We start from the raw sequence: 25,453 nt of genomic DNA, 5'->3' as shown, positions 1-25,453 counted from the left end.
GTTCCACAGCCACCATTTACCTAGACACTTACTCCTCATTTTCTCATCATTTGCTTCACTTCAGATGACTATCAAGAAAACACCAAAGAAAAACAAAAGAATAAGCTTCTTTCTTTCCACATTTCAAGACTTAGTTTCATTATGAGTAGTCTACTTTTTTCTTATATATGCTAGGCTTTTTCCTTTATTTCCACTAGGTGGTAGAACAACTAAAGTCATAAAAAAATTTTCGAACAAAACCAAGAGAAAACAAATTTTCTTTCTGCCAAGAATGGCCAAAAATGAATTTTGAAAACCCCTTTTAATAGTCGATGTGATTTTTTAGACGAGCAACAATATTATACAATATTTAGGAGTTTGTCAGACACATGGAATCTATCATTGGAAACTTTTCATTAAGTATTATTTAATACGAACTATCCAACAGAATTATTTTCCATTCAGAAACTGTTTTCAAACTGAAAAGATTGCCAAAATGTTCCGAACATGCTCTAAATGGTTTAGGATCTGACAACATACTGGTCTTAGAAATTTAATTTGTTTGCACGCAGTATTAAACCAACTTTTTTTCTCTCTCTTAATGTTAACTTTTAGCTGTTTTTTATCTTACCCACCTCTGTTCCTCATTTAACCTAAAAGTTGGGGTAAGATGACGAAATGCGCTTTTTGTTTTGATGACATTTTTTTTTTGATTTTAAAAAGGTATGGCCAGAGTTACAACTCTTTGAATAAACTTAACAACAATTTCAAAATTTTAAATCAAATCCTAAAGCGAGAATTTTATTTGAAGCTTAATCTCGTCACATTACCCTGCCTTCCTCCACAAGTAATATGATTGCCAGTTATGTATAACTCACATTAACAAACGAATTTGGGCATACATAGCTTTTTTCCTACGTTTTCTTAACCACAGTATTTTACATCTTTCGTTCATTTTTGAAATGATTAAACAGTTTATAAATCCTTAGAAAGTGCAATTGAAATTAATCCTTAATTTGTATTTAATCGAAACAATACAATCACAGCGTAAATATACACTTGCATTTTTCTAAGTGTTAGTTTTTTGGTCTCCCACTTTATATATATATATATATATATATATATATATGTGTGTGTGTGTGTGTGTGTGTATTTCACTTTTAAAAACAACGGTAATATATATTTTTTTACATAGAAATACACCAACAGAATAGTAGATTGATTAGCTACCCCTAATGCAAAGTCAACATTCTTGAGTTGTAACATTTTATGTACATTTAAACTTCTACTACCAATAAGACGAAAATTTGCATTAACTCAATAAAATAAGAGAAATTTTTATTAATTTTTATAAGAGAAAAAATAAATAAACGGCCCGCAGTGTTAAACTTTTGAAGACTTGCATTGATTTTATTCATTGTGTTCCTACCCAATTTCAAAAGCTGATGAACGTCCTGAAGGGAAATTATGTTCTTCGGAACATAAATGAAGCATAAAACTAAGTTGAACTCCCCTAATCCAAACTAATTGGGACCGGAAGAGGGTGAAATTATCAACTTGTTTGGATTAACGAACACGTACTTCTTAGTATGAAGAAAGAATCAAAGTCTTATAAATAGTATTAGGGGAGTTTAAAAAGTAAAGTTCTCAAAAATAATTAATGCAATTTTTCCTTTTATTCATTTTATTGTAGAAGTACAAAATAGAGAAAAACATAATTTAAATATAGGTTAAAATGTGATTTATATCTGAGTCTTAGATTTAGAACACTAGTCGGAAAGTCAGTAATAAGCGAAATTGAAAATTTGCCGGCAATTAATATCGGTGTTTTAGTTTTTAATATCGGTATTTTTTTTTACTTACAGTTTGTATAATAGCACGTGAAAAAAAATATATCTGTTGATTTGGCCAATTTTGACATTAGGCAGTTTCTGCAGTAGTTTTGCGGATCCACTCCTATTACACATTTAGTCCCTACTTTGCTTTGTAAACTATCTAAAGAAATTCGTTTTTACGGAATTAACTTTCTTGAAAGTACTATTAAACACAAACATAATTTCACGAAATATTATATTCATATTTATTTCATCTTCCTATATCTTAAATGAATGTCGGTTATTTGCTATTATTTTCAGTTTTCTTTCTAAAATATATAACCTTTATAGATTCATTTAATGGAGACAGGAATCTTTAAATTCTTTTCAACGTAAGAATATCAGAAATGTTTGCTAAGATTTTCGTTTATTTTCCTGCATTACGAACTGCAACATTCGTGACATAAAATATTGGTTTACACGCTTCCCTCTCTAGAAGGAAGACCATGAAAAATAATAAATATCACCAATGCATCGCACATTTAATGGACAATATATCCAAAGAGACTGCATGGAATTCATTTTAAGGCAGGGCACGTTTTGGCTGTATTTTTTATGTATTTTCCAGCTGAGTGTATAACGTAAGCCTACTGGTTTGAAGACTCTAGATATCACATAAAATATTTCCTGGTAGTAGAGACTATAGTTTGATACTATGTTATAAAATTTTACATCAAGCTTCTGTACATGAAGAATTTTAAATGAAGTCAGTATGTGATTGAAAAATGGCTCTTTGATCTCTCTCTCTCTCTCTCTTTCTATATATATATATATATATATATATATATATATATATATATATATATATATATAGGATGTCCTGAAAAAGACTGACTGTTTTTAAAAATCTATAACAGAAGAATGGTTACTCATAAAAAAATTCAAACATGTTTCAATAGATGGCTCTGCACATAGTAAGCCTGTAAGTCAAGAAAGGAGAAATGAAATTCACCGATTATTCCTCCGATTGCAAAATGTGATCACAGCCGACAATTGTTTGAAAATATTGTTTCGTTCCTATGTTCATTATTTTTGAAAATAAATGATGTATTTTTTTAAATTTACGGGCTTATTATCTGCAGCGCCATCTATTTGAAATGCTTTCAACTAAAATGTGGAACTCAGGTGGGGGGAGGGAAATTTACGGCCCAACACATGAAGTTTCTGCAAGATTTTTTTTTTTTTAATCATTCATCGTTTTCCTTTATACATTTTTGAAAGTAGTCAGTCTTTTTCAGGACTCTCTCTCTCTCTCTCTCTCTCTCTATATATATATATATATATATATATACATATATATATATATATATACATATATATATATATATACATATATATATATATATATACATATATATATATATATATATGTGTGTGTGTGTGTGTGTGTGTGCGCTTATGTGCACATTTGTATATGTTCGAATCATGTGACTTTTTTTCCCTTTGAATCATAGCTTATTGCAAATCTGAACCGCGTCAAGAATATTGGTGTAAGAGGATGCATTGTGGGGTAAAGGTTAAGCTGGTTTTTAGCGTAATTTATAGAAACAACTACACATTCGATTCCATCGAACCTGTCACCAATGCACATAACAAAAAATTACACCATAGAACTTTTTTTTTTCTGTCGTATTTTAAAATTTGTTATTGTATTTTTATATAACTTAGGGGTATGATGTTTACAATGTTTAATATTTACTGCTTTCAACCACCTTTTGTAAAAATCTGAATCCTCTCTCCATTTTCGTCTTCTTCTACAATTTACCTGTAATTTACATTTTAACTCGTTTTTACTTTCATCCGCTAAATGTTTTGAACAAGACATCCTCTTCCCATTGGTTGCAGTCGTCTTGAACATCCTTATAAGATCTTAAATACGTGAAGCTATTTATATATACTTAGCGTTACGTTCATAGACTTTTTTTTTTCGGAGAACATAATGCGTCATTCATGATCAACAAAGCAAGTCAAAAAGTAAATAGTATACTGATATTTTTCTCGAACTCATAGCACAAAATGTAGTCCTGTTTTCTTTTTTACTTCAATTTAAATATTCCTTTCGATAGTTTTATACAAAATACACTAATATATTGTCATGCATTGCTTTGCTAATGCTGCATCCATTTGCATTCCAGTGTGACGTTTTAACGCACATGTATGAACTTTATCCTCGAAGTTGTAAGACTTGGTGGAATTAAAGGAACCAATATGCATCATTAAAACAAAGCATCAACTTTGTAAAAAAAGTGTTTGTACTTGAAAAATAATGATTTGTACGTGTTGCAGGCATGATTCTACAGTCACGCCCGCAACATGTAGAAACCATTAGTTTTTAAATAAAAGAAAACTTCTAAAATTCCGGGAATGCAAATACATATATGCATAATAATTCCTTATTTGTTCCAAATGAAATGAGGACTAAATTTTAAAATAGACGAAAGAAGCATATAAAATATTTCTTAGATCTTATTTAAAGACATTATACATTTATTTGCTATTGATTTTGTCTTACTGAAAAAGATAAATTATTAAGTGTTTCGTCTCTCATTTTAGGTTGTCAGAGGACACGTGATATCACAAAATGTTCTCTTCTTGCGTGCAATGAGCAAGAAAACATATAAATCTGAGACCTGGGGAGCAAATCTTAAAGTTGAGTTAAAAATTGTAAACGAAGGACTAACTGAAGATGACGATAAATGTAAGTACAAAAACATTGTTATTTAATAAGTTGACTATGACTAAAAAGATTGATCGGTTACGACTGAGGTAATTCAGCTAGATTTTAGTTCTTTGTGAAAATATATATATATATATATATATATATATAATTTGTTTTTTTTTTTCACAAAGAAACACGGCTTGGAGGTCACAGATTCCCTGCGGAAAATAATGCCATTATATTTGCAATTGGGTATTTAATTCTCCAGTATTCTGCAGATGCTTTCCAAGTATTTTCCCAATATGCTTTAGTGGCAAGAGATCTTGTAATCTGGCAAGCCATGGAGCGCGTGATATACTTGAATGCATTGTTGAAAGAGTCGCACCGCAACGTGGACAAGCGTTGTCTTGCAAAACATTTGCAGTTAGTGACTTGATAGCATAGGCAGTGAAACTGATTTCGAAATGTCGTCCACCTAATTGTTTGCCGTCGTAATTCCTTAAAGCTTGTAACGCACCTCAAATTCTTGTAATTAATTTTAAACTTATCTTTTAACGAAAGGCTATTTTCGCCTTTGAATAAAAAATTAGTAAAAACACAATTTTTCCATTTTTTTATATTAACTTTTTCCGTCCGTGTTTATGTACCTCTGTCCGATATTTACTAAAGTTAGCACGGCATTAGAAGTTTTTTTTATCACTAACGTTTGAAAATAAGAAAGATCTGGTAAGGATCAACTTTATTCCCATTATTACAATGAGCTTCTAAAACCATAACTAAAGTGTGTATTGTAAGTATTTACTGAACGGTTAGGAGGTTTTTCTAAAATAAATTGTTGTGGGCTTTCAATTTCTTCTCAAAATAGTGAAGAATGATAGTTTTTTCACAGAATGATTAAATTTTTACGTCGTGAAATCTAATATAACTGAGCGTAAGCGAGCTTATGTATCCAGCCTTTTTGGACTCTGTATTTAGTTACGTCATTTTTGTTAATTGAATGCCTTGAATATTATCACCCTGAATGCTAAGAAAATCGTTTCGTCTTTACTAACATTCAAGTTTGGGAGAATAAAAAAGGAATAATACCAGCGAAGTGACAAAATATGATACAAATCTTATATCTTCTCAATCATCCAGCACTGATGCTTTGAAACAATGCGTGAAGCGTGAAAAATAAATTCTAGTTTTATTTATATAGGTCTCAGTCGGGGTAAAAGTAAACAATTTCAATATTTCAACTTTAGATTCTTTCCTTTCTGCTGGATAAATTAAGAAATAAAACTGTGTGCATTGTTTCCAAGACTACTCTTTGAGATTCGGTGTGAATGTTTTGATTTTATGACTCTTTGTTTGCGAATAAAATCATGTTTCTCCTTACCCCAACGTGTTTCATTTAATCCCAGAGACTATGGGGTAAATGTAACAGCCCATTTTTTCGTATTATGTTGATGTAGGGTAAAATCGAACTATACGCAAGCAATGTAGAAGTTTAACCTGAAAGAGATTGCGCGGGCACACAGTGATCCCATTCTTATCCAAACACCTGTCGTAGGGTAAATACACTCAAGTTTGTGAAAATTGCAACACCAAGAAGGAATTATGCAAATGAACTGAAATTCACAGGAAATGTATAGCAGGATAAGATATGCAAATGATTAGAATTACAGGGCCGTCGTGCATGCGTGGACCGAGTTACACCTTCTGAACTACGGCGTAAACACTGTATGTAAAGGGCTGTAAAAGTTTCTGGAATCATTGTATGATTATCTGCCGATGGTAGATGTTTCTCTAATACTCAATATACCTCGTTTAAAACGCAGAGCGTCATTAGAACGAGTAATGGAGCTAGACTGTGGCTGTAGGATCTGCATGCATGAAGGTGAACTTACGTATAGAGAAATCAGGACCCTCACGTGGCCTAAAGCCTCAAGTGTGATGCGTTTTTGCAAAAGATGGCCAGAAGACGATGAAATTAGCCGAAGGAATTGCACCAGGCCACGCAACAGAACGACGCCACGGGATCATCGACACCTCAACCGCTTAGCTGTGATGGATATAGCGTCCTCTAGTACGATAGCACAACGTTGGAGTATGGCTACAGGTGACACATTTGCTGCGTCCACAGTACGTCGACGTCTGCTGCGTTAGGTCCTGCATGCAAGGCTTCCACCTTAGAGGATTCCTTTCACCCTCAACCATCGTTGCTTCCGGCTTCAGTGGGCCCACCAGCAAGCCCAATGGCGTGCGGACTAGCAACAGATCGTCTTCTCGGATGAGTCCATATTTAAACAGCACTATAACGATGGACGTGTACCCGTCAGACGTTACACATGTAAACGTCACATGCCAGAGTGTGTGTAATCCGACGTCATACCATCATAACGCCAGGCGTCATGGTCTGGAGCGCTATTAAATATCAAGGGCAGGACCATCTAGTCCGAATTACGGGTAACCTCAATAGCGAGCGCTACTTCAGGTACGCTGTGACGTCGGAGGTACTACCTTTTCCTCAGAGCTTCCCTGGTGCAGTGTTTCAGCGGGAGAATTCACGTCCACATGTCGCACGTAACGTCCAAGTGATATGTGATGCTATTCCCAATCGTGACATTCAGAACCTCTATGATTCGATACTAAACGTGTACGGGCTCGCATAGCTGCGCGGGGTAGCTACATTCGATATTAATTTACGCCAGTTATAGTCATTTCAGTGATCTGTAATTTTGATCGTTTATTTGTAGCACTATAAGTAATATGTGCAATAAATTTTATCCCTTTCCAATGAGTCTTTCATGTTGTAGCAATTTTCACAAACATGAGTGTATTTATCTGTAGTCCATTACCCTTACAGTATCCTCCTATCTAACTGAACCTAATGGTAGATGAAGTGTTATTTTTTATTTTTATTTTTTTTTTCTACGCGTGAAGTAATCATTGTTTGGAATTCCCGTGTTCATGGGGTAATTCACCCCCGCGACTGTTACTGCTTCGAAATCTCCCCTTCTGAGCAGCGTAGTTTTGCGTTCTCTAGCTCTCTTTTTGCATTTATATTGCTTTGCGCTCTGAATACTGACGTACAAACGTAAACTTGCTGATTATGAAAAGATAGAAAATGATGATTTATCGAAAATTTTATATAAAACTGATTGGGGTAACTCAGTCACCCCGCGCGATCCCTTTTGCCACTGTTAGGTACGCGATTTCTCTCGGGTTAAGAAGCTCTACACTAACAATAACCAAACTGTTGCCTGTCGGTTACTTGGTCTTCACTTACCAACAGTTATTTTAAATTATCACAGTGCCGTAATATCGTTTGTTTTCATTTACCCCATGTTTTCTTTTCCCCGTAATCCAATCAGTTATAAGAAAACCAGCAATTACCTGTTTATTTTCTTCTATCTAGCTTTGAATAGTTTTTTTTATCTTACCAAAAAAAAAAACCTTACACTGATATCAAAAAGAAATTATTATCAGATGATAATAATATATAAAATACATCAGTAGGGACTGTTTGCGTCTATGAATGCTGTAAAAAAGAGCACAATTCTCCAACAATGCAGTGTGTTTTAGAAGTTGCTCTAAGAAGAAAAAAAAGGAAGTCTTACAAACTTACCGAAGACCTGAGGCAGAACGTCTTAAACCACGCATTCGTGTTTTCTTTGCTATTGGTCTTTTTCTCTAGGAAATAGTATGGATAGAAGTTCTCCTAAGAGAGTTGAAAAAGGAGTTCAAGGAAATTAATACTCTAGTTTAAAAGAGCACATTGTAAGTTAAACTGCCTTTGTTTAGGGCTTCCTTTTGTAAAAAAAACGTAGGAAAAATATAGTCGATGATAAAGATTAATATCCAAGATTGTTTCAAAAAAGTTATTTTCTCATACTAGAATTTCCTAATGGAATTGAGATTTATATGAAGATTGTTGATAATGATTCATTTTTATTAATTAATTTTCCGAAAGCGACAGATGGGAATATTGTTCATATGTTTGGGAAAGTGAAATAGTTAAAATGGCTGAGCTTTTTTAAAATGAACAAGTTACAAATTTCTTTTGAAAATTACAAAGAACGTTGTATTTTATAACAAAACTTGCATTGAAACATTATTTTTTTATTTTTGGCAGTAAAATTGTGCTTTCAAAAAAAGTGGATATTTTCCCCTTTTTCCCATGGGACAAAATTAAAAATGAAATATTTTTCGAATGAAGTATTTTCTGTTTGATTGCGAAAAATATTTTTTAACAATATAATGAGCAAAAAAAAAAAAGTTAATTTAATAAATGAAAGATAATGAAACAATAAATAAATAAATAAATTTATTTATTTATTTATTAATACATGATGAAAAATAAATGAATAATAAGAAATGAATAATAATAAAATGAATAATAATAAGAAAATAAGTGAAATAATGAATTACTAAGTGAATTATTAAATAAAAGCGTGTAAAAAATTATTTGATATGAGAATACGCAAGCCATTTAATAAATAATTAAACAACTAAACAAAATGAACAATTTCACTTTGTCCTGCATGCACTCGCCTAATTGTGAAAAATATTAAAAATACAAATAAGCTTCATTAACGTTATAAATAGTGCACCAAAGAGTAGAAGGTTCCAATTACTCTTTAAAATGTTAATAACAAGAACTTCATCTTTTGATAATATTAAAATAATTTTTGACTTACAACAAAATATTCCAATTTGAGTACCAATTTTTGAAAATAGCTTGTATTATCATATGCTTTGATTTTCAGAGGTAACTTTTTCTTGACTGGAATAGACGATGTATGTTACTACATAGTTAAATTATTACCAGTGGCACTAAAAGCGGAGTAAATATTTCACCACTTCACTTCGTCCCAATTTCCCCTTTTCAATTTGTAATTAAAAAAATAAGTGTGAACATTTTCGAATCGTTTTCATTTCGAATTGTTTTTTTTTTTTTTTTAAATTTTATTTACGATTCAAAATTGGTACCGATAAAAAAAATGCATGAAGAAGGAATTGTAGTTGGAGGGACGAAAAAGTGGGAAATGTTTCTGTTTTAGCTTTCTTTCCCCAACTTAGACTTAAAAAGAGTGCAGCACATAAAAATCGTTCAGAATTTTCCTTAAGCTATAGGAAAACATACTAACACCGCAAAATATTTTTAAAAAAAATCGTATTTGCATATTTTAAAGATTGTAACCCTGTTATCCTAGCCCTCTCTCACGTAAGGAAAACATGGAACATACGTAGTGACGTAAAATACCCATGTAACTATTTTTAAGTACCCAGGGTATTTATTATCCAGTAAGCTTTATTCAAGCAAAATAACCATATCTGTGTGTGCTATTATAGTTAAATATACAGGGTGATTTTAAATTGTTTTCACAAATTAAGAATGGTTTTATATATATATATATATATATATATATATATATATATATATATATATATATATATATATATATATATATATATATATATATATATATATATATATTCCCAACTAATTTTTTTTTATCATCACAGGCGATCTTTTCCTTCCTCTAGGGATAGATTTTACAATTTTCTGACTTTTTTTTCGGTGTAAAAACAGGAGTGTCGAACGTACTATTATGAGCCTTATCTCAGGAAAGGTGGTTAAAAGGAAGTGTTTTTTGTTTCTTTAATGGTTGTTCCATACGACTCACGCAGCAGATCTTCAGTAAAGAAATTTCAAGCATTACTTAAAGTTTTTAAAGTTACATTCACAGAAAAAATTAAGGTTAAAAATCAAATGAAATTGGCCTATAATATAGAATTAATGTATATTTATATTTTTGGGGATGATCTATTTCCACTGTTCGTTCTTTACTAAAGCAAGAAGTGATACATACATATATTCTTGCCCCGTTTTTGAAATTTGAAGAACTTAAATTCCCAACGATTCAATGGTTACCCCAATTTAGTGGTTTTTATACTTGACACTTAAGTGCAGAAACTGTTTGAAAGAGTTTTCTTAAACATGACGAGATCTCCCTAGTGACGAGATGTCCCTAAATTGCAATAAATTATCGTTGTTTGTGTGTGTGCAAACCGTCATTAAATTAGGGTGGTTTACCAGTAGTTGACTACCAGCCAATATATTCAGTAAATTACCGCCCATTAGCCAGGGCTCAAGCAAAAATGCGTAAAATACACCGCCAGGTCAGTCATTTCCAGCCGAGGACTGCAGTTTCGTGCTTATTAGCACTCATCAGCCCGGCATAGGAAAGTGACGAGCTGGAGATGGAAAACCTCTTAAGGAAGCCAAGAGTGCGAAACAAACTGGTAGCTAATATAGAATTAGCAGACCCACTTTCCTATGCCGGGCTGATAATGGCTAATAAGCATGAAACTGCAGTCCTCGGCTGGAAATGACTGAGCTAGCGGTGTATTTCACGCACCAGCCAATAATTGACCACACAAGCATTACAATGTACGAAAACAGAAAAGTAAATAGATATTTTTAATGTGATTGTTTGAACTAATTTCTAGCATCCCATGAAATACTCGTTTATTTACAATAATTGTAACTCACAAGTTTTGATTGGAGTTTAGGATGATACTCTTACAAAGACATCTAGAAAACTTCTAGAAAGTCACTTTTTTACTAGTGAAGATTCTCATGCGATGTAATGTTTATTTGCATTTCTCGAGGTCAAATTTATTTACTCAGATATGCTGATCATTCATGCGGATACTTGGTAAATAAAAAAGGAAAATTGATTCAGGAGAAAACTTTTAAAATACAGCGTGAAAAGAGTTTCTTCAGTTGGTGCTCGAACGCTCATCAGATTGCGAAAGTCAAAAGTGGGCTTTAGTTTTTTAAAATTTTGAAATTCGTTCACTGCAACCTTAACTTCGATCACTGTTGTGTTTAAAATCATCATAAACTTAAGCGCAAACGTTCAAATAACCATATCTAAAATTTTAGCTGAAAGGTCGCTATGTACATAGGAAAAATTACTTATGGACAACCTTGTATATATTGTTAAAGATGATATTTATATTTGGTATTTAATAGCAACGTTTCAATATTAGGCATTATTTTAGCACCTATGGTGACAAGATTTGGGTCCTGCGGCGGCTCACATAGTGGTAACGTCATCTCTGTTTGAAGTCTATGGACTTGACGAGAAATTAAAGAGATATCGATAAGCTGGCTCCAAATTTCGCGACATTTGGCATCTTTTTGAACTTTATATGCCATCACTGTCTTGCAACCATAAGCAAGGTCACGTGACACATGTGATGACGTCATACACTCAACAGACAATCAGATGCAACCTTTAGGCGAACATAACATGCAGACATACATAAGATCGGAAATTAATAGTATACATTTTAGTTTTTACTGTGCTTAAAAAGTGGTCAATTACTGGAGGTAAGTAGTCAATTTCCGGTCAAAACCTCCTTTTTTAACTACTATTGAAAAAAACGTGAAAAATTGTAACTAAATCAGAAAAAATGATTAGTAATCCTAAATCCCAATAGTTTTATGGACACGAAAAAAAAATCAATATTTTTCCTCTGAAATTAAATAGATATTGTAGAAACTTGAAACTAAATGTTCAATTGTTTTCGTCAATGGTCAATTGCTGGACCCTACTTTGATTTAAATATAAGGATATTTCTATTTGAATTATGTACTATTGTCTATAAAATAATTTCTTGACTACAAAATAATATAAACTTTACCCTCTTACAACTTGATGACATTTATAACGAAATTCCGTTGGAAACTGAAGGAGAACATTTTTAATTATCCTTAAAAATATTCATTTAATAAACCTTTCAAATTTTAGCGAACATTTAAACAGTTTTAAAAATTGTTTTGATCTTTTTCTCGGTTTAAATATTCTTAAACTTATGCTTGAGGTTTTATATTTTAAAAAAGCGTTTTTAATTATTTAAAAACACTTTTTTTTTCTTGTTTCTCTTTGAAAAATCCTTAGTGGAAAAGTCTTTCAAAATAGATAACTGAACTTGTTAATACACAAAATTTTTCTCAACACGTTGGTCATGCAATTCATTAATTTATGTCTAGTTCTTTAACTACGGCTTTTACAAAACTTACTAATGATATCCAAGTTATAAGTTTTGAACCCCACTTTCGAACTCTCTATATAGTTACGCATACCTGTAATCAATGCCTTTTAACGTTGAATAAATTATAAAAGAGCTAAATTCAAAACCGTTTTTAAAAGTATATTTTAAAAAATTTCTTTTGACGCTCATCATATTTATTTAAACTAGAATTTAGTTTAGAAATTAAGTTGTTGGAGTCATATGCGTATTGGAGTTAAAAAGATTTTGTTTACTAATTTTCTGTTTGACATCACACAATGAAGCATTTTAAAATTTACAAAACATTCGTATAGAAACCGCCAGTTAATTATCATATGTGCGCTTTTTATTTTTACATTTTAAGTTATCAATAATCATGTTTCGCAACGCAGCCCTCGTTCCAACTGTAAGACATTAAATTGGAGCTTTAGCAATAAAGGCGAAATGTCATTTAAACTGTATGTATTTTTAAGCAGTAGCAGTAACGTTATTAAAGTAGAAGCAGAATCAATTCGAGGAATTCTTTGAAGTCACATTTTTTAATTTATCTCATGAAAAAAAGTACTAATTACACAAAGGAAATATTTTGTTGGTTCAAATTGATGTTTTATAGCAATTAAACATTTTTCTGATTCTTAAATTACTGCAACAATAAATTACGTGGAGGAAAAAAGACTCCAGCACGTGCAAAAGTTCTCACTGTTGCCATTAAACTATCTATCATTTGTAGGAGTTGAGTAATGTCTGCCTGATACATTCGAATTTTCTTCCAACAACCCAAAAATTTATTCTCTTTGTTGTCAAGCTTAAAGTAAATGATTCTCGATTTTGAAATTTTGCTTATTTTGTAAGCAGTTTCCATAGAAGTTTTTTCTGAAAAAACAAACGAATATATTGAAGATAGAAAAATATTTCAGATTTGAAACATATGCTGGAATATTTTTATATCGTACTTTGATAAGAATCATCTGCATCTGCTCTTTCAAAATACAACTGATATATAAACAAGTATTTCTTCTCACGTATCCAATAACTATAAAATGTAAGCTTCAGCTTAGCTTAGAGCTCTTGTTCAAAAAAAAATGGGAATACAAATGATTAAATGTTCAGAAAATATATGAAATTTTATAATAATTTTCTCAGTTCCAGTTTAATTACATTTTGTGCAATGTAAAATACTTTACAATTATTAAACCAGTAAATATATATATAACATATTTTATTAAAGAATCCTGGTTTTGTTTTAGGTACTTCTTAAAAGTTGTTTTTAACCAAAATTTCCATTACATATATTTTTTTTCATTTCTATATGCATGTTTTAAAAACGGTTTTGCCAGAAATGCTAAATTGTTCCTATTCACTACAAGAAAAAAACAAAGTGAGAACAGTAAGAAATGTTGAGCACAAAAGCCTTCATGTTGTAAATTTAGACATAATTTAAGTATTAGGCTTGGGTTGAGGAAAGGTAAAATTTGATCGGAGTTGAAAAAAAAAGTGAATGATATTTTATGCTTGTCTTTCCTTGACTATTTTCAACACATTATAACTATAGTTTTAAATTTTAACAGTTGTAATTGTCTGAAATAGCATAAGTGGTTTGATTAAACTCCTTCTAGGCGTCTAAAAGTGGGAAATGTAATTGCTTGTACTTACAGTCATAAGACCCCCAGCAACAACAGGCAATTATCAATTCCTGTAGTTGACGGGGAAAAACTAGTGATAAGATAGTATTCAATGTTGTTTTTTTCACATTTAAAATATCTTGTTTATTGGCCAAAAGTATGTAACAGATATTTCACTGCTAACACATTGACAAGAGCTATTTATTTTTACTGCCGTGAGCTGGTAAAGGGCAGAAACTGCGAATTTTTCATTTTTGTTTGCCTTTTTTCATCAACTTTACTTTAGCTTTATTGCTAAAAACGTCAAATTCTAACATTTCCCTACTGTTAGTATTGAATCCAAAACGCATTTTTTTTTAAAAATAAGTCGAAAACTTTTTTCCATAGATACTGCCCTCTATCTTCCCACGGCAGTATAATGTAATAACGTTTCAGTCTTGAAATCGTTTAAATTAAATTAAACTGTAATATAAAATCGTTTGCAGTTTAACTCCATGTAAAAGACTGGTTTTTTCCTGGTAATATAGGGTCGACCGACCCGTGGATAAACACTATCTAGTAAATGAACAAACTCGTAATATATTTTTAAAAGTAAGCTTTCAAATTTTTTTTCTAAATAAATTCACTACAAAAGCTTTATATATTCATATTATAAACTATCTGATACCTGATCGGTTACTTTGGTCACGCATTTTTCTCCTGGAAAAAATACAGAATTTTTACTGCTATGAATCAATCTTTTCTCTTCCAAAATTATGAATTTTATATATATATATGTATAAAAACATTATGGTTTCGTGCATACAACTATTTTGATAAATATTAATTATGTTTATAAATTTTATTTTTTAATTCTACGAAAGATAAATTAAGTATACATATTTAGGCTATGGATTTAAAATGTTTCAGTCAATGCAGAACGCGTAGATTATAAGATGGAGGGGTGAACATTGGCGAAATTTCTCTTGATTTAAAAAGAAATTTGAATTTTTTTAAGATATTTTTTTCTATTTTCGTACCTTTTCGTAATGCAGATAGCTTTATGTGTTCATTTATTTATATATTTCATTTTATATTCATTTTTTTTATTTGCAAACACTACCTTTTTTAGCATATAACTGATCTATATCTCTATCGCTCTATCTATATATCTTAATGCTTCTATCTATCTCCATCTATCTATCTATATTTTTATATATATAGAGTGGTAGATATACAGATTAGGTTGATAGATTGGTACATAGATAGATAAATAAGTAGATAGACAGTTTGACAGATAGATATAGATGGGTAGATAGACAGGTAGATAGAGAGGTATAGATGGGTAGATAGATAAATAGATAGATAGACAGGTACATAGATGGATATAGAGGTGCAGGTCGGTAGGTAGGTAAATAGAAATATAGAGATAAATAGACAGATAAATAGATGGATAGACAGGTGGATAAATATAGAAAGATAGATAGATATATAAATAGATTTCGATAGGTAGATAGATAGATTGACATATCTACAAGAAACTTCGTTTTTTTAAGCAAAATTTATCGTGTTTATTTACGGGATCAATTTGTGTTCATATACGGGTTGGAAATATTCATTCACTGAGTCATTATGCCACATTTCTTTTTTTAACACCTAACGAAGTTAGAAGCGGTACAATTTAAATTCCCGCTGTTTTTTTTAAAGGTATTTACATAAATCAATAAAAAGGTTTAAACTATCACTATCTGAATAGTATAGTATTCAATATTACTTGGAGTTTTTAAAAATTAAATTGTGCTTAAGTGTTCATTCACTGGTCGGTCTACCCTACCTGCGAAAAAAATTGTAAGCAGTTTTATTTCAAAATTCTCTCGTATGTTTTGTTTCTTTCCTCAAGCTTAAAAGTTCTTTCATTGATATTATTAATTTTCTATCATGTTTATGAAACTAATTGCTTAGTCAATCATAGATAATATTTCTACTTATTATTACTTTTACTACCAGCATTAAATTACTAATGTTAAAATATGAAAGTTAGCTTCAATCCTTTCTCAAAATTCACTTTAAAACCTTTTACCTCATTCCAAACATTTTCAAAGTTTCATTCTTGCATAATACATACCGAAGTTTATCGCGCACGGTCAATTTCCTGGGCTCCAGTTTATCGTTGATGTAAACATCAGGAAAACGTGTTTAAAATTTATTTTTAAAATGTTTTTTCTACATATTCAAAAATATTTATGACCAAAAGCCTCCAGCTCTCTTATGGTGATGAGAATGCATAAAATAACAGCTCGCTCGTTATATTACCGCTCAAAACAATTGCTCAGTTTATTCAAAAGACCCAAAACTTACCCATCCTTGCGAAATTCGGGAACAGTGCAGCAAGTTTATTACTTATCCTCGTATAAGTCGTTTAATCCCCAGCGACGGACGACATAACCATTTATTTTCAGCGTCGCGTCGTGACTATTTTGGCACGTTGCCAAAAGACGTAAGAACAACTTCTTAGAAGAATCTCATCTGCTCGCTTTGCATGCGAAATTACTCACACTTTACCCGCGAAAACTGAAACTCCCATATGACATTACGCCAAATCGAGATTTTTGTAATATTTCATGCTATCCAGAGCAAAGTTGGCAAAAGATTTCCCCCTTCCTCCCATAAAATACATTTGCTGAAATAGAAGGACTGACATGTTTCTTCGACACGTGAAATGCGGTGCAACGACGTGTATCAAGCTGAAAGAGGCAAACATAAGTATCCGATTTGAGATTGAAATCTTGGTATTTTATGGACCAACAGCACTTAAGCATTAAACATTTAACTTTGCTTCATAGTAAAAAAATACAAATAAATTATTTTCCGCTTTTCTGGATCTATACTATTTATCATTTCATGATGGGAGAAATATGCCAACTTTTCACTGAAGAAAGAATGATCAAAATGTATTTATCTTTGTTTTTTGATTCTTGATGAGCATTTATAGAACATCTATGTTTGACTTCACTTGCATCTGAAACCAAAACAAAAATCGTTTCAAATTCATTTGAAAAGCCACACTTGATGCAAACAATCGTGGAGAACTGAATTCAGTATGACGTAATGCAGATGACCGTTTGGAATTAAGGAGTTGATTATTACTTAATGCTGCACTTAAGAAAAGTGAGGCCTAATGTATGTTGGGCACCGTAACGTTAACGTTCATATGGCACTGAAAAAAGAAATACCACCATTACTTGCAATGCTGCACTTCAAATGGAAAAAAGACGGAAAGTTATTTTAAATGCCGAATGGGAACATAATTATTGTCCCCAACTTGACCGTGCCAAAATTAACTTTACCTATTAGATTTATTTTACATGTACTTTGAAGCGTAATTTACACGAATATATGGGCCTCTGAGGCTAGGAAAGTAGTCTAAAAAAAAAACAATATTTAATGCGTAAAGTCAATTAAGAGCAAACACAATGCTTCACGCTGAGAAAAGTAGTTACACAGTTAGCTGTGTACTGTCACCTGCTATTTGCAAGAGTGTTCACATGATATCTTGCTTTGGAATGTTCATGATGTTCTTGTTCCTGAAGCTTTAAAAATCTATGACTCCGACTCCTGCTCCGCAGTCATGTCAGAGACTCCGAGAGAAAACGACCAACTCCGTCTCCGCAGCCCTGGCTGAAATCCTTTACAAAAACTTTGATGATTCTCCAGTACTGAATCTAGACACAGGCTGACCGCAAATGATGAACTCGATTTCAAAAATTCATATTGTCGAAACTACTTCACATATTACAATAAGTGAAACATAAATTAAAAGACAAACATACCAATTTTTCAGACAGAAATGTTCAATGCTTGAGTTTTTTGTTGTGTGACAAACGGTGCGATCTGTAATCCAGTTCGTTCCACACGACATGTGATTCCCTTTTTGGGGTTACGTCAGTGACGCTTTTTACCAATTTTTGAAGCCAAAAACACTACAGCAACTTCAAGGATGCATTTCTACATTACGACGAACCACTGAAGGTGTGGCACGCTAAAATGTGCGGAACGAATTGGATTATGGATTAAATGTGAAATCGTGTAACAAAGGGCTCCAATATTAAGCACTTGAAACCGAACATGTTTCAAAATATACTCACACATCGCATTTTTGTGTAATTGATCTTTTTTGGGAAAAAACTTGGTTCTTGCTATCGAAATAAATGTATCACTTATTGAAATATGTGCATAGGTTCAAATATATGAGTTGAACGCAGTTTATCAATTTCCGATCTTGAAAACGCTACTAGAGCCTCATGAAATCTTGTGCAGCATTGCAAACCATTAATAGAATAATGCTACAAAATGTTGGAACGAACAGCATTGCAGATTGAGAGTTTCGATTGGGGCTAACAAGAGGGTTACGCATCTAACTTTAATTAACCTTAAATTTATCACTTATAATAATATGTACAGTATTTTAGATTGCTTGAAAATAGCACAGAACCTACATTAGAACTTTGATGATTCCCTAGTACTAAAACCGTATAATCTGCTAAACGTAATGTCCCTTAAATAGTTAGGAATGCTTGAAAATTCCAGCGAATAGTAAACGTCACTTTTCTAAAACACTTAAAATTTTTAAATTCTAATCGCACGAGACTATTAGCTGTGAAAACAACAGAAAAAAGCTGGTAAAGTTTTGATTTGTGTAATAAAAGAATAATAATGCATAGTATAATCAGTAGATTTCCGTTATACCACGGAATTAGGGGACACTACTTTGTACCCGTGTTATAACGGACAATTTAATTATGTTTCTGGAACATAAAGACTTTGGAGCATTCCATTAGAAATTGCTCATAAAAAAATGGTCAGTCGAACCTAGTTTAAGTTAAATCAAAAAATGATATTTGAATATCTATCTTTTAAAATATCGGGGCTACAAGATAAATATCCACGGTCTAACCGATTCCACGTTTTAATAAAGCAACATATAACGGGATTCCAATGTATATTACAATATTTCATTTCATAGTCATGATACCCCATTTCGCAGTAATATGTCAGAAGCGCTGATTTATATTGCATAGCGTACAATGCAGTATAACATGTCCATTTAGCTGATCTGTCTAAATTCATTTAAAATTCTATAAGGAATTGCTGCAATTTCAGCTACGGCATTAGTATAATGCTCACTTACGCAATCCGTATTACTGCGCACAGCTGCAAGCAAATGCTATATTGTGTCCTATATTAGACTAAGAACTTCTCGTGCATTTACAGACATAATGAGCTTAAATAATAGCATCATAAGCATTCCTAGTGCTTAAATTTTTGTTTAGTTCTGTTATATCTTAATAACCTGAATTGTAGCAATATATTTTGCGCTCTAACATACATATATTGCATGATGCGAGTCTATTTCATGCAAGTTCAATTAAATAATATTAGTGCAGTATTTTAGGCAAATATTTAAGAAATTGTTCCACACAACTGTAGTTGCAAATTCTGTTACATCTAAGGTAAGAAATAAGCAAGTCTACTCCTTTAGTAGTCTTAACTAAAAGCAAATATTAACAAAGACTGCTTCATGCAATTTTTAACACTACATTCAATTTAAAAGTAAATATTTAAGAATATCTGCGTAGTACTGTTTCGAACTTAAAATTTTAAAAACTTCATAATATTGTTGATCTCTATAAGCATTTTTATTTCAAGTCCGTACTTAATTATTAAAGTTCTATAAAATATTTCAATATTTTATATAATCAAGGACGATCCGCTCATACTTCAGCTACTAAGCTAGTTATTGTTATTATGTGTGTACAAGTACATTAGAGTTGCCCTTAACTATAGGGTATTTTCAGAAAAATAGAGTCTCTTGCTCTCACGCCCTAATCTTGTTTCGAAGAACAATAAAACAAGCTGTGCAACATTTAACTTTATTTAAACGATTTCTAGAGGTGCCTAAACACCCTGAATTTAGAAAAATCCTTAAAATAGCATGAGCTATTAAGGTTTTTTTTAATACTATTTTCTCTTTTTTCAATAACGGAACAATTTTTATAAGATAAATACATTCTTACTGTAAGAAATAGTTTCTACAGACTCAAAACATAGTTCAAACCAACGCATACTGAGCTATTTTTTTTCGTAAAAAGGTATTTAGTTGTAACAGGGTACTTTTTTCTTCTTCAGATACAATGAGTAAGAACATATTTTTTGTCAGCACTTTGTTGTATTGTTAAACTCACTTACTTGTTTCTACGGTATCATTTCATTCGCAAGAACTATTTTATCAAGCTTTTAACTGCCCCTTTGTAACCAGAGTCTTTTTTCATGTTTAAGAGATCTTGTCTAGAAAATCGGTAGTAGATAGAAAATCTCGGTAATTTTGAAAAGGAGAATTCTGCGTTTATAATGGTTTCTGGACTTGGTTTCTGTGAGAAAAATCTTTTTGGTGCAGAATGTACCTTTTTTGCAGATTTTTTTTATTTCTGTTGTTTACATATGAATGCTTCCAGTCTAACTTCATCCATAATTGTCTTTTCCAGGGTTGAAACATTACCATGAAATAAGAATAGAGCCGTAGTTTCGCGATCCAAAAACCTAACATGGTTTGACAATGTTTTAGAAAAACCACATGGATCTCTGATACTATGTCACAAAGTTGTTAATTACTAAGTTTATGTACGAACAAATATAACATGTGGTGTTTCAGTAACTGAATGTGACAGAAACCAATCTAAACTAAATATAGTGAATCTACTAGAAGTAAACATAAACATAGCAAAGCGCTCGGATCATTCAGTTTGCAGCTTTTCTTAAACATATATGTCAAAGACAACTAAAAAAAAATACATTTTCATAAACCCAGATTGCATTTATAAATAGTATTACGTTAAATCATTCAAAAACCAGAAAAAGTACTCCCAAACTGCAGCGCAGATGAAGAGACTCATAAAAATTTCTCAATTTAATTGTGTTTTTGACTGCAACTAGAAAAAATATCGTACATGGCGACGCATAGTGTTAAACCAAAGAAACTTAGAGGGACTGTAATATATATATATATATATATATATATATATATATATATAGAGAGAGAGAGAGAGAGAGAGAGAGATTTATTAAAAAATGGTTGCTATAGCATGTACTAGGCAATTTTACTTATGAGCATCCAAAATGAGCTTCAGAAAAATATTGTGTAACAAAAAAAGTGTATCCTCACATTGATCAAACATCTGTAAATGTTGGTAACTTTTCTAAAACTGTTTAAATTTTGAAAATGAAATCAAAATTTTCATTCATAATTCTCATTAAAGTTACGCATAAAGAAGTTCTCATCTCCCCAAATTTTGTTCTCCCATTTCTCAAAATAGAATGAATGCCCATGGTGCTTACTAAGCAGCTGTATAACGCAAACCAAAAAAAAAAGCAAAAAAAAAAAAAAAAAACGACACATAATGCTTGTTTATGAGTCACTGAATCAGAATGTCGCAGAAATTTACCACTCATCCTCAAAATCCTACTAATGCATGTTGTCTTCTACGCATCGAAAAGGAAAATAAAAAATCGATGCATAACCTTACTCAATTTATGCAGCATAAAATTAGCATGTCACAAACTTTGTTCTCCCACTTCTCAAACTCCTGTAACTGCCTATCATGCTTACTAAGCAATTCCGCTCTGAGATTAATGAGAGTTTAATTATTCGTTTGTTTCAGGGTACATTCAGAGCAACACGATTCAAAGTGACGCCAGACACCGAAAAGGCGTAGTTCGAGCTAAGATCGTGCGGCCTAACATTCCAGTCAGCAATGGAGTTGTGCATCTGATTAGCAAACCTCTGATGGTCATTGACAAGACAATTTGGGATTTTATAGAAGAGGAGAGACCAGAAAGATTAGGGTAAGTAATAAAAGGAAAAATATTTCCAAAGCTAAGCAAATTTGAGGAAATGCTGTTATACTCAAATCTTTATACACACAGACGCACAATATATATATATATAGAGAGAGAGAGATAGATAGATAGATAGATAGATAGATAAATAGATAGATAGATAGATATAGATATATCAGTAATGTCTCTAGAAGGGGACGGTTTCCCTTGGGTGATCTCTTCTGGGGTAGAGGGGGTAGCACCTGAAATAGATTTAAGAGTTTAAGGGAAATATAACTTTCCTTATTCTAAAATTTTCCCTTAAATATATTTTAAATAATATTTTAATTTAATATATCTTAAATTGTAATTACCTTTAATGAAAATGAAGCAAAAGATTGTGAAGGGGAGATGATGCGATATGCCACATAAATGTAATTTTAAATCTGAGCATTGCCTGAAGCTTATGTTTACATAAAAAAATTTTTGGTGGGATCAGGAGGGATGCAACCAAAATTACCACCTCCGTATGAACCACCGCAAGAAACGCCTGTGATATATATGAGCTAAAACTAAGAGTAGTTGACATACGCACTGGTAGTTCAAACTTATAAAGAAATGATAAATCAACAAGAGAATATAAAAAAATTGTATACTAATTACAAAATTATATAATTTTGTTTAAATTCGCAGTGTTTTAATCTTCAGCTTAATCGTAGTTTACTCATTTGGCTCCTGTGCTTCTCATATTTGTTTTTTCTCTTTAAAAGTATTAACTACTAGTGCAAAAATTAGTCAAGTACTGGTGGTGATACTTTAGATTTAATTTTATGAAGCTAAAATGCAAATGTCTTTTACTAAGAAATTTTTGAATCGTTGCAACATACTGGGTTAGAGGACAAAGGCAAACATCACACAGTATCTGTATTTTTTCTTAACTGTCAAGTGTTCTACAGAAATATTGACAGTTGAGTAGAAAATTAAACGTTCCAAGTAGTTATTGTCAGAAAGAGCATATCTTTGAGTACCTTTTACAGTCCTAAACCTAATAACTGAAACTCATCTAGACTAGATGAGTTTCATTTTTTTTTTTTTTTTTTTGTCAATTTACGAATATACCTTAAAATACAGCGAAAATCCTAAAATCAGGCGGAAAAGTGTCGTATCTTTAGCAGAAATGACGCGTAAAATCGGAAAGAAATTTGAGATTCGCTGAATTGCTCAATTAGCGCATACGGGCTATGAAAGTGCACGAAATCATAACTAAATAGAAGTGCTTATTTTAACGTTTCTTATGGTAAAATGATTTTAGTTAAAAATGTCTTGTTTTAAAATAAAATGTGTACATAGTTATACTTAAATTTTTATTTTACAAAAAAATAACATGATTTATAATGATTTTATTATGAACAAAATTAAACAAAGAAAAAAGTAGTACCCTCCAAGCTATTTCCTAAAAAGAATATATATATATATATATACGGGCAATTAAGCGGTTATTTTCGAATCAAAACAATATGTATTTTGTTATATTCAACGTAAAATACACATTGTAGAAACAATCTTTACCTGTGGAACATTCTAATTATTCTATTTATGATATAATTAAATTTTTAAACTACATTTTGGACGATTTGAAAAAGCATGGTAACTGACCGACATGCTTGTTTTGAAAATGTCAGTCAGTTATCATGTTTTTAATGAATATTTAAAAATCATCGAAAATACCTTTCAGTAATTCACTGATATCATTCAATTCATCTTACAAAATACAAAATTCCACGGCAAAAGATCGTTTCCTAATATATATTGTGCATTGAATGTTACTAAATACGTAATGTTTTGCTTCAAAAATGTGACTCAGTTACCCGTGGAATTGCTTATACACTAAAATCTATTAAATGTAACATCTATTTTAGATAAAAACCCGATTTACAACTTTAAAAATAACTATGAATGTAAAATGACTTTGTAAGACTTTAGGGTTTTTTTTTTTCTCTCTCTTTTTACAAATTCTTACTGACGGAACAATACAAAGTTCAAATGTTTGAAAAAATGTGCAAAAGGTTTTAAACTATTCCGTTTAATTGTCTGGAATACAGGGAAAGTATAATGAAATCAGGCTGTCTCTCTGAGTATACCCATACCAAAATCTAATAACAATGGCTCTTCTTTCTGAGTTGAGTTTGTACATTAGTGGATTTAGAAAATTTCTACTGGTTTTGTGGGGTTTTTTCTTATTTATTTTATTTCTTCTTATGTTCGTTGATTAGAAATATTTCTGCATGAAGCAACGAAAACACTTTCTATTAACAACGTCAAACACTTTCTTAAAACAAATATGTGATGACTAGATGTCCTACAGTTGTTTCAATTATTCAATACCAATGAATTAATTGTACTAAACAAATGAGCATTTTTTGTGATCATTATTATATATTACATGTATTAAAAGTAATCGGTATCGTCTTCCATAAAAGTATAAAAGTGATCTTTAAGATAGCACCCGAAACAATTTGTTAAAAACAACAGAGATAAAATTGCTACCACCAAAATATAGCTGAAAAATTCTCTCTGCTATCATATAAATTGCTGTAGCTTAATTCCCCTAAAATACCTTTTAAAATATATGTTTTCTTCTTTAAATATTTACTCTTCTAAAAGTCATTTCCTAAAGCGAACTGTAGACATTTTATCAAAATTACTCAACGAAAGTTGACCGTTTAATAATATATTACTTCAGACAGAGATAATTTATTATTTACTTTGAAAAATTCTATGGGAAAAAATACTCTTAAAAGCATATTTTCTTTTTGTCCTTTGCTTGAAAGTTATGATTTTAAGCTCTCTGCCAGAAATGCAATGTATCTTAAATCCGGAAAATATACCAGCATTTTACATCTAAATCCTTTAAAATATCTATTTTACACACAGATAAATCTTTTAGTTTTTTCATTCCTAAATAGGAGTTTTTCGTTAGATATCAAGTTTTCAATTTTGGAAAAAAAAAATTCGTAAAAGATAAGTTATTATTTTTCCTGCTTATGCAAAACACGATTCAAATATGTAATTTCAGATTTTGAAGGTTCGCTTTTTCCTTGCATTGCTAAAAAAGAAAAAAAAGAAAAACAAAAAAGAACAAAGAACAAAACAAAACGAAAAAAAAAATCCACTGTCTTCAGTAAAATTCCTTTGGAAACTTTTTTCCTCTTCTAACTGCGACATTTTTTTTCTTTTGTATAAGAAAATAATAGCATCTTGGGGGCAACTCTTTTCACTTGCAGTGGTTATTCTTTGTATCTTCTTTTGCCTCCCTAGAGTGCAGTTTGTCACAAAATGAAGAGGGACAAGACACTCTTAGTCAGAGGAATTGTCACATTTAGAAATTATTGAAGCAG

General features: G+C 31.4%; 1 protein-coding gene across 1 annotated transcript in view; it reads left to right on the top strand.

The window, feature by feature from the left end:
• Positions 1-25,453, top strand: part of LOC129231365 (fasciclin-1-like) — a 281,260-nt gene that overhangs the window by 229,994 nt on the left and 25,813 nt on the right. The window contains exons 6-7 of the mRNA XM_054865660.1: positions 4,407-4,551; positions 21,899-22,082. Of these exons, the coding sequence (XP_054721635.1) occupies positions 4,407-4,551; positions 21,899-22,082 (329 nt within the window). The remainder of the gene's footprint in view (positions 1-4,406; positions 4,552-21,898; positions 22,083-25,453) is intronic.

The sequence above is a fragment of the Uloborus diversus genome, chromosome 10 (assembly GCF_026930045.1).
Source record: "Uloborus diversus isolate 005 chromosome 10, Udiv.v.3.1, whole genome shotgun sequence".
Classification (NCBI taxonomy): Eukaryota; Metazoa; Arthropoda; class Arachnida; order Araneae; family Uloboridae; genus Uloborus; species Uloborus diversus.
The sequence above is the reverse complement of the archived record's forward strand: the minus strand, read 5'-3'. Positions and strand labels throughout refer to the sequence as shown.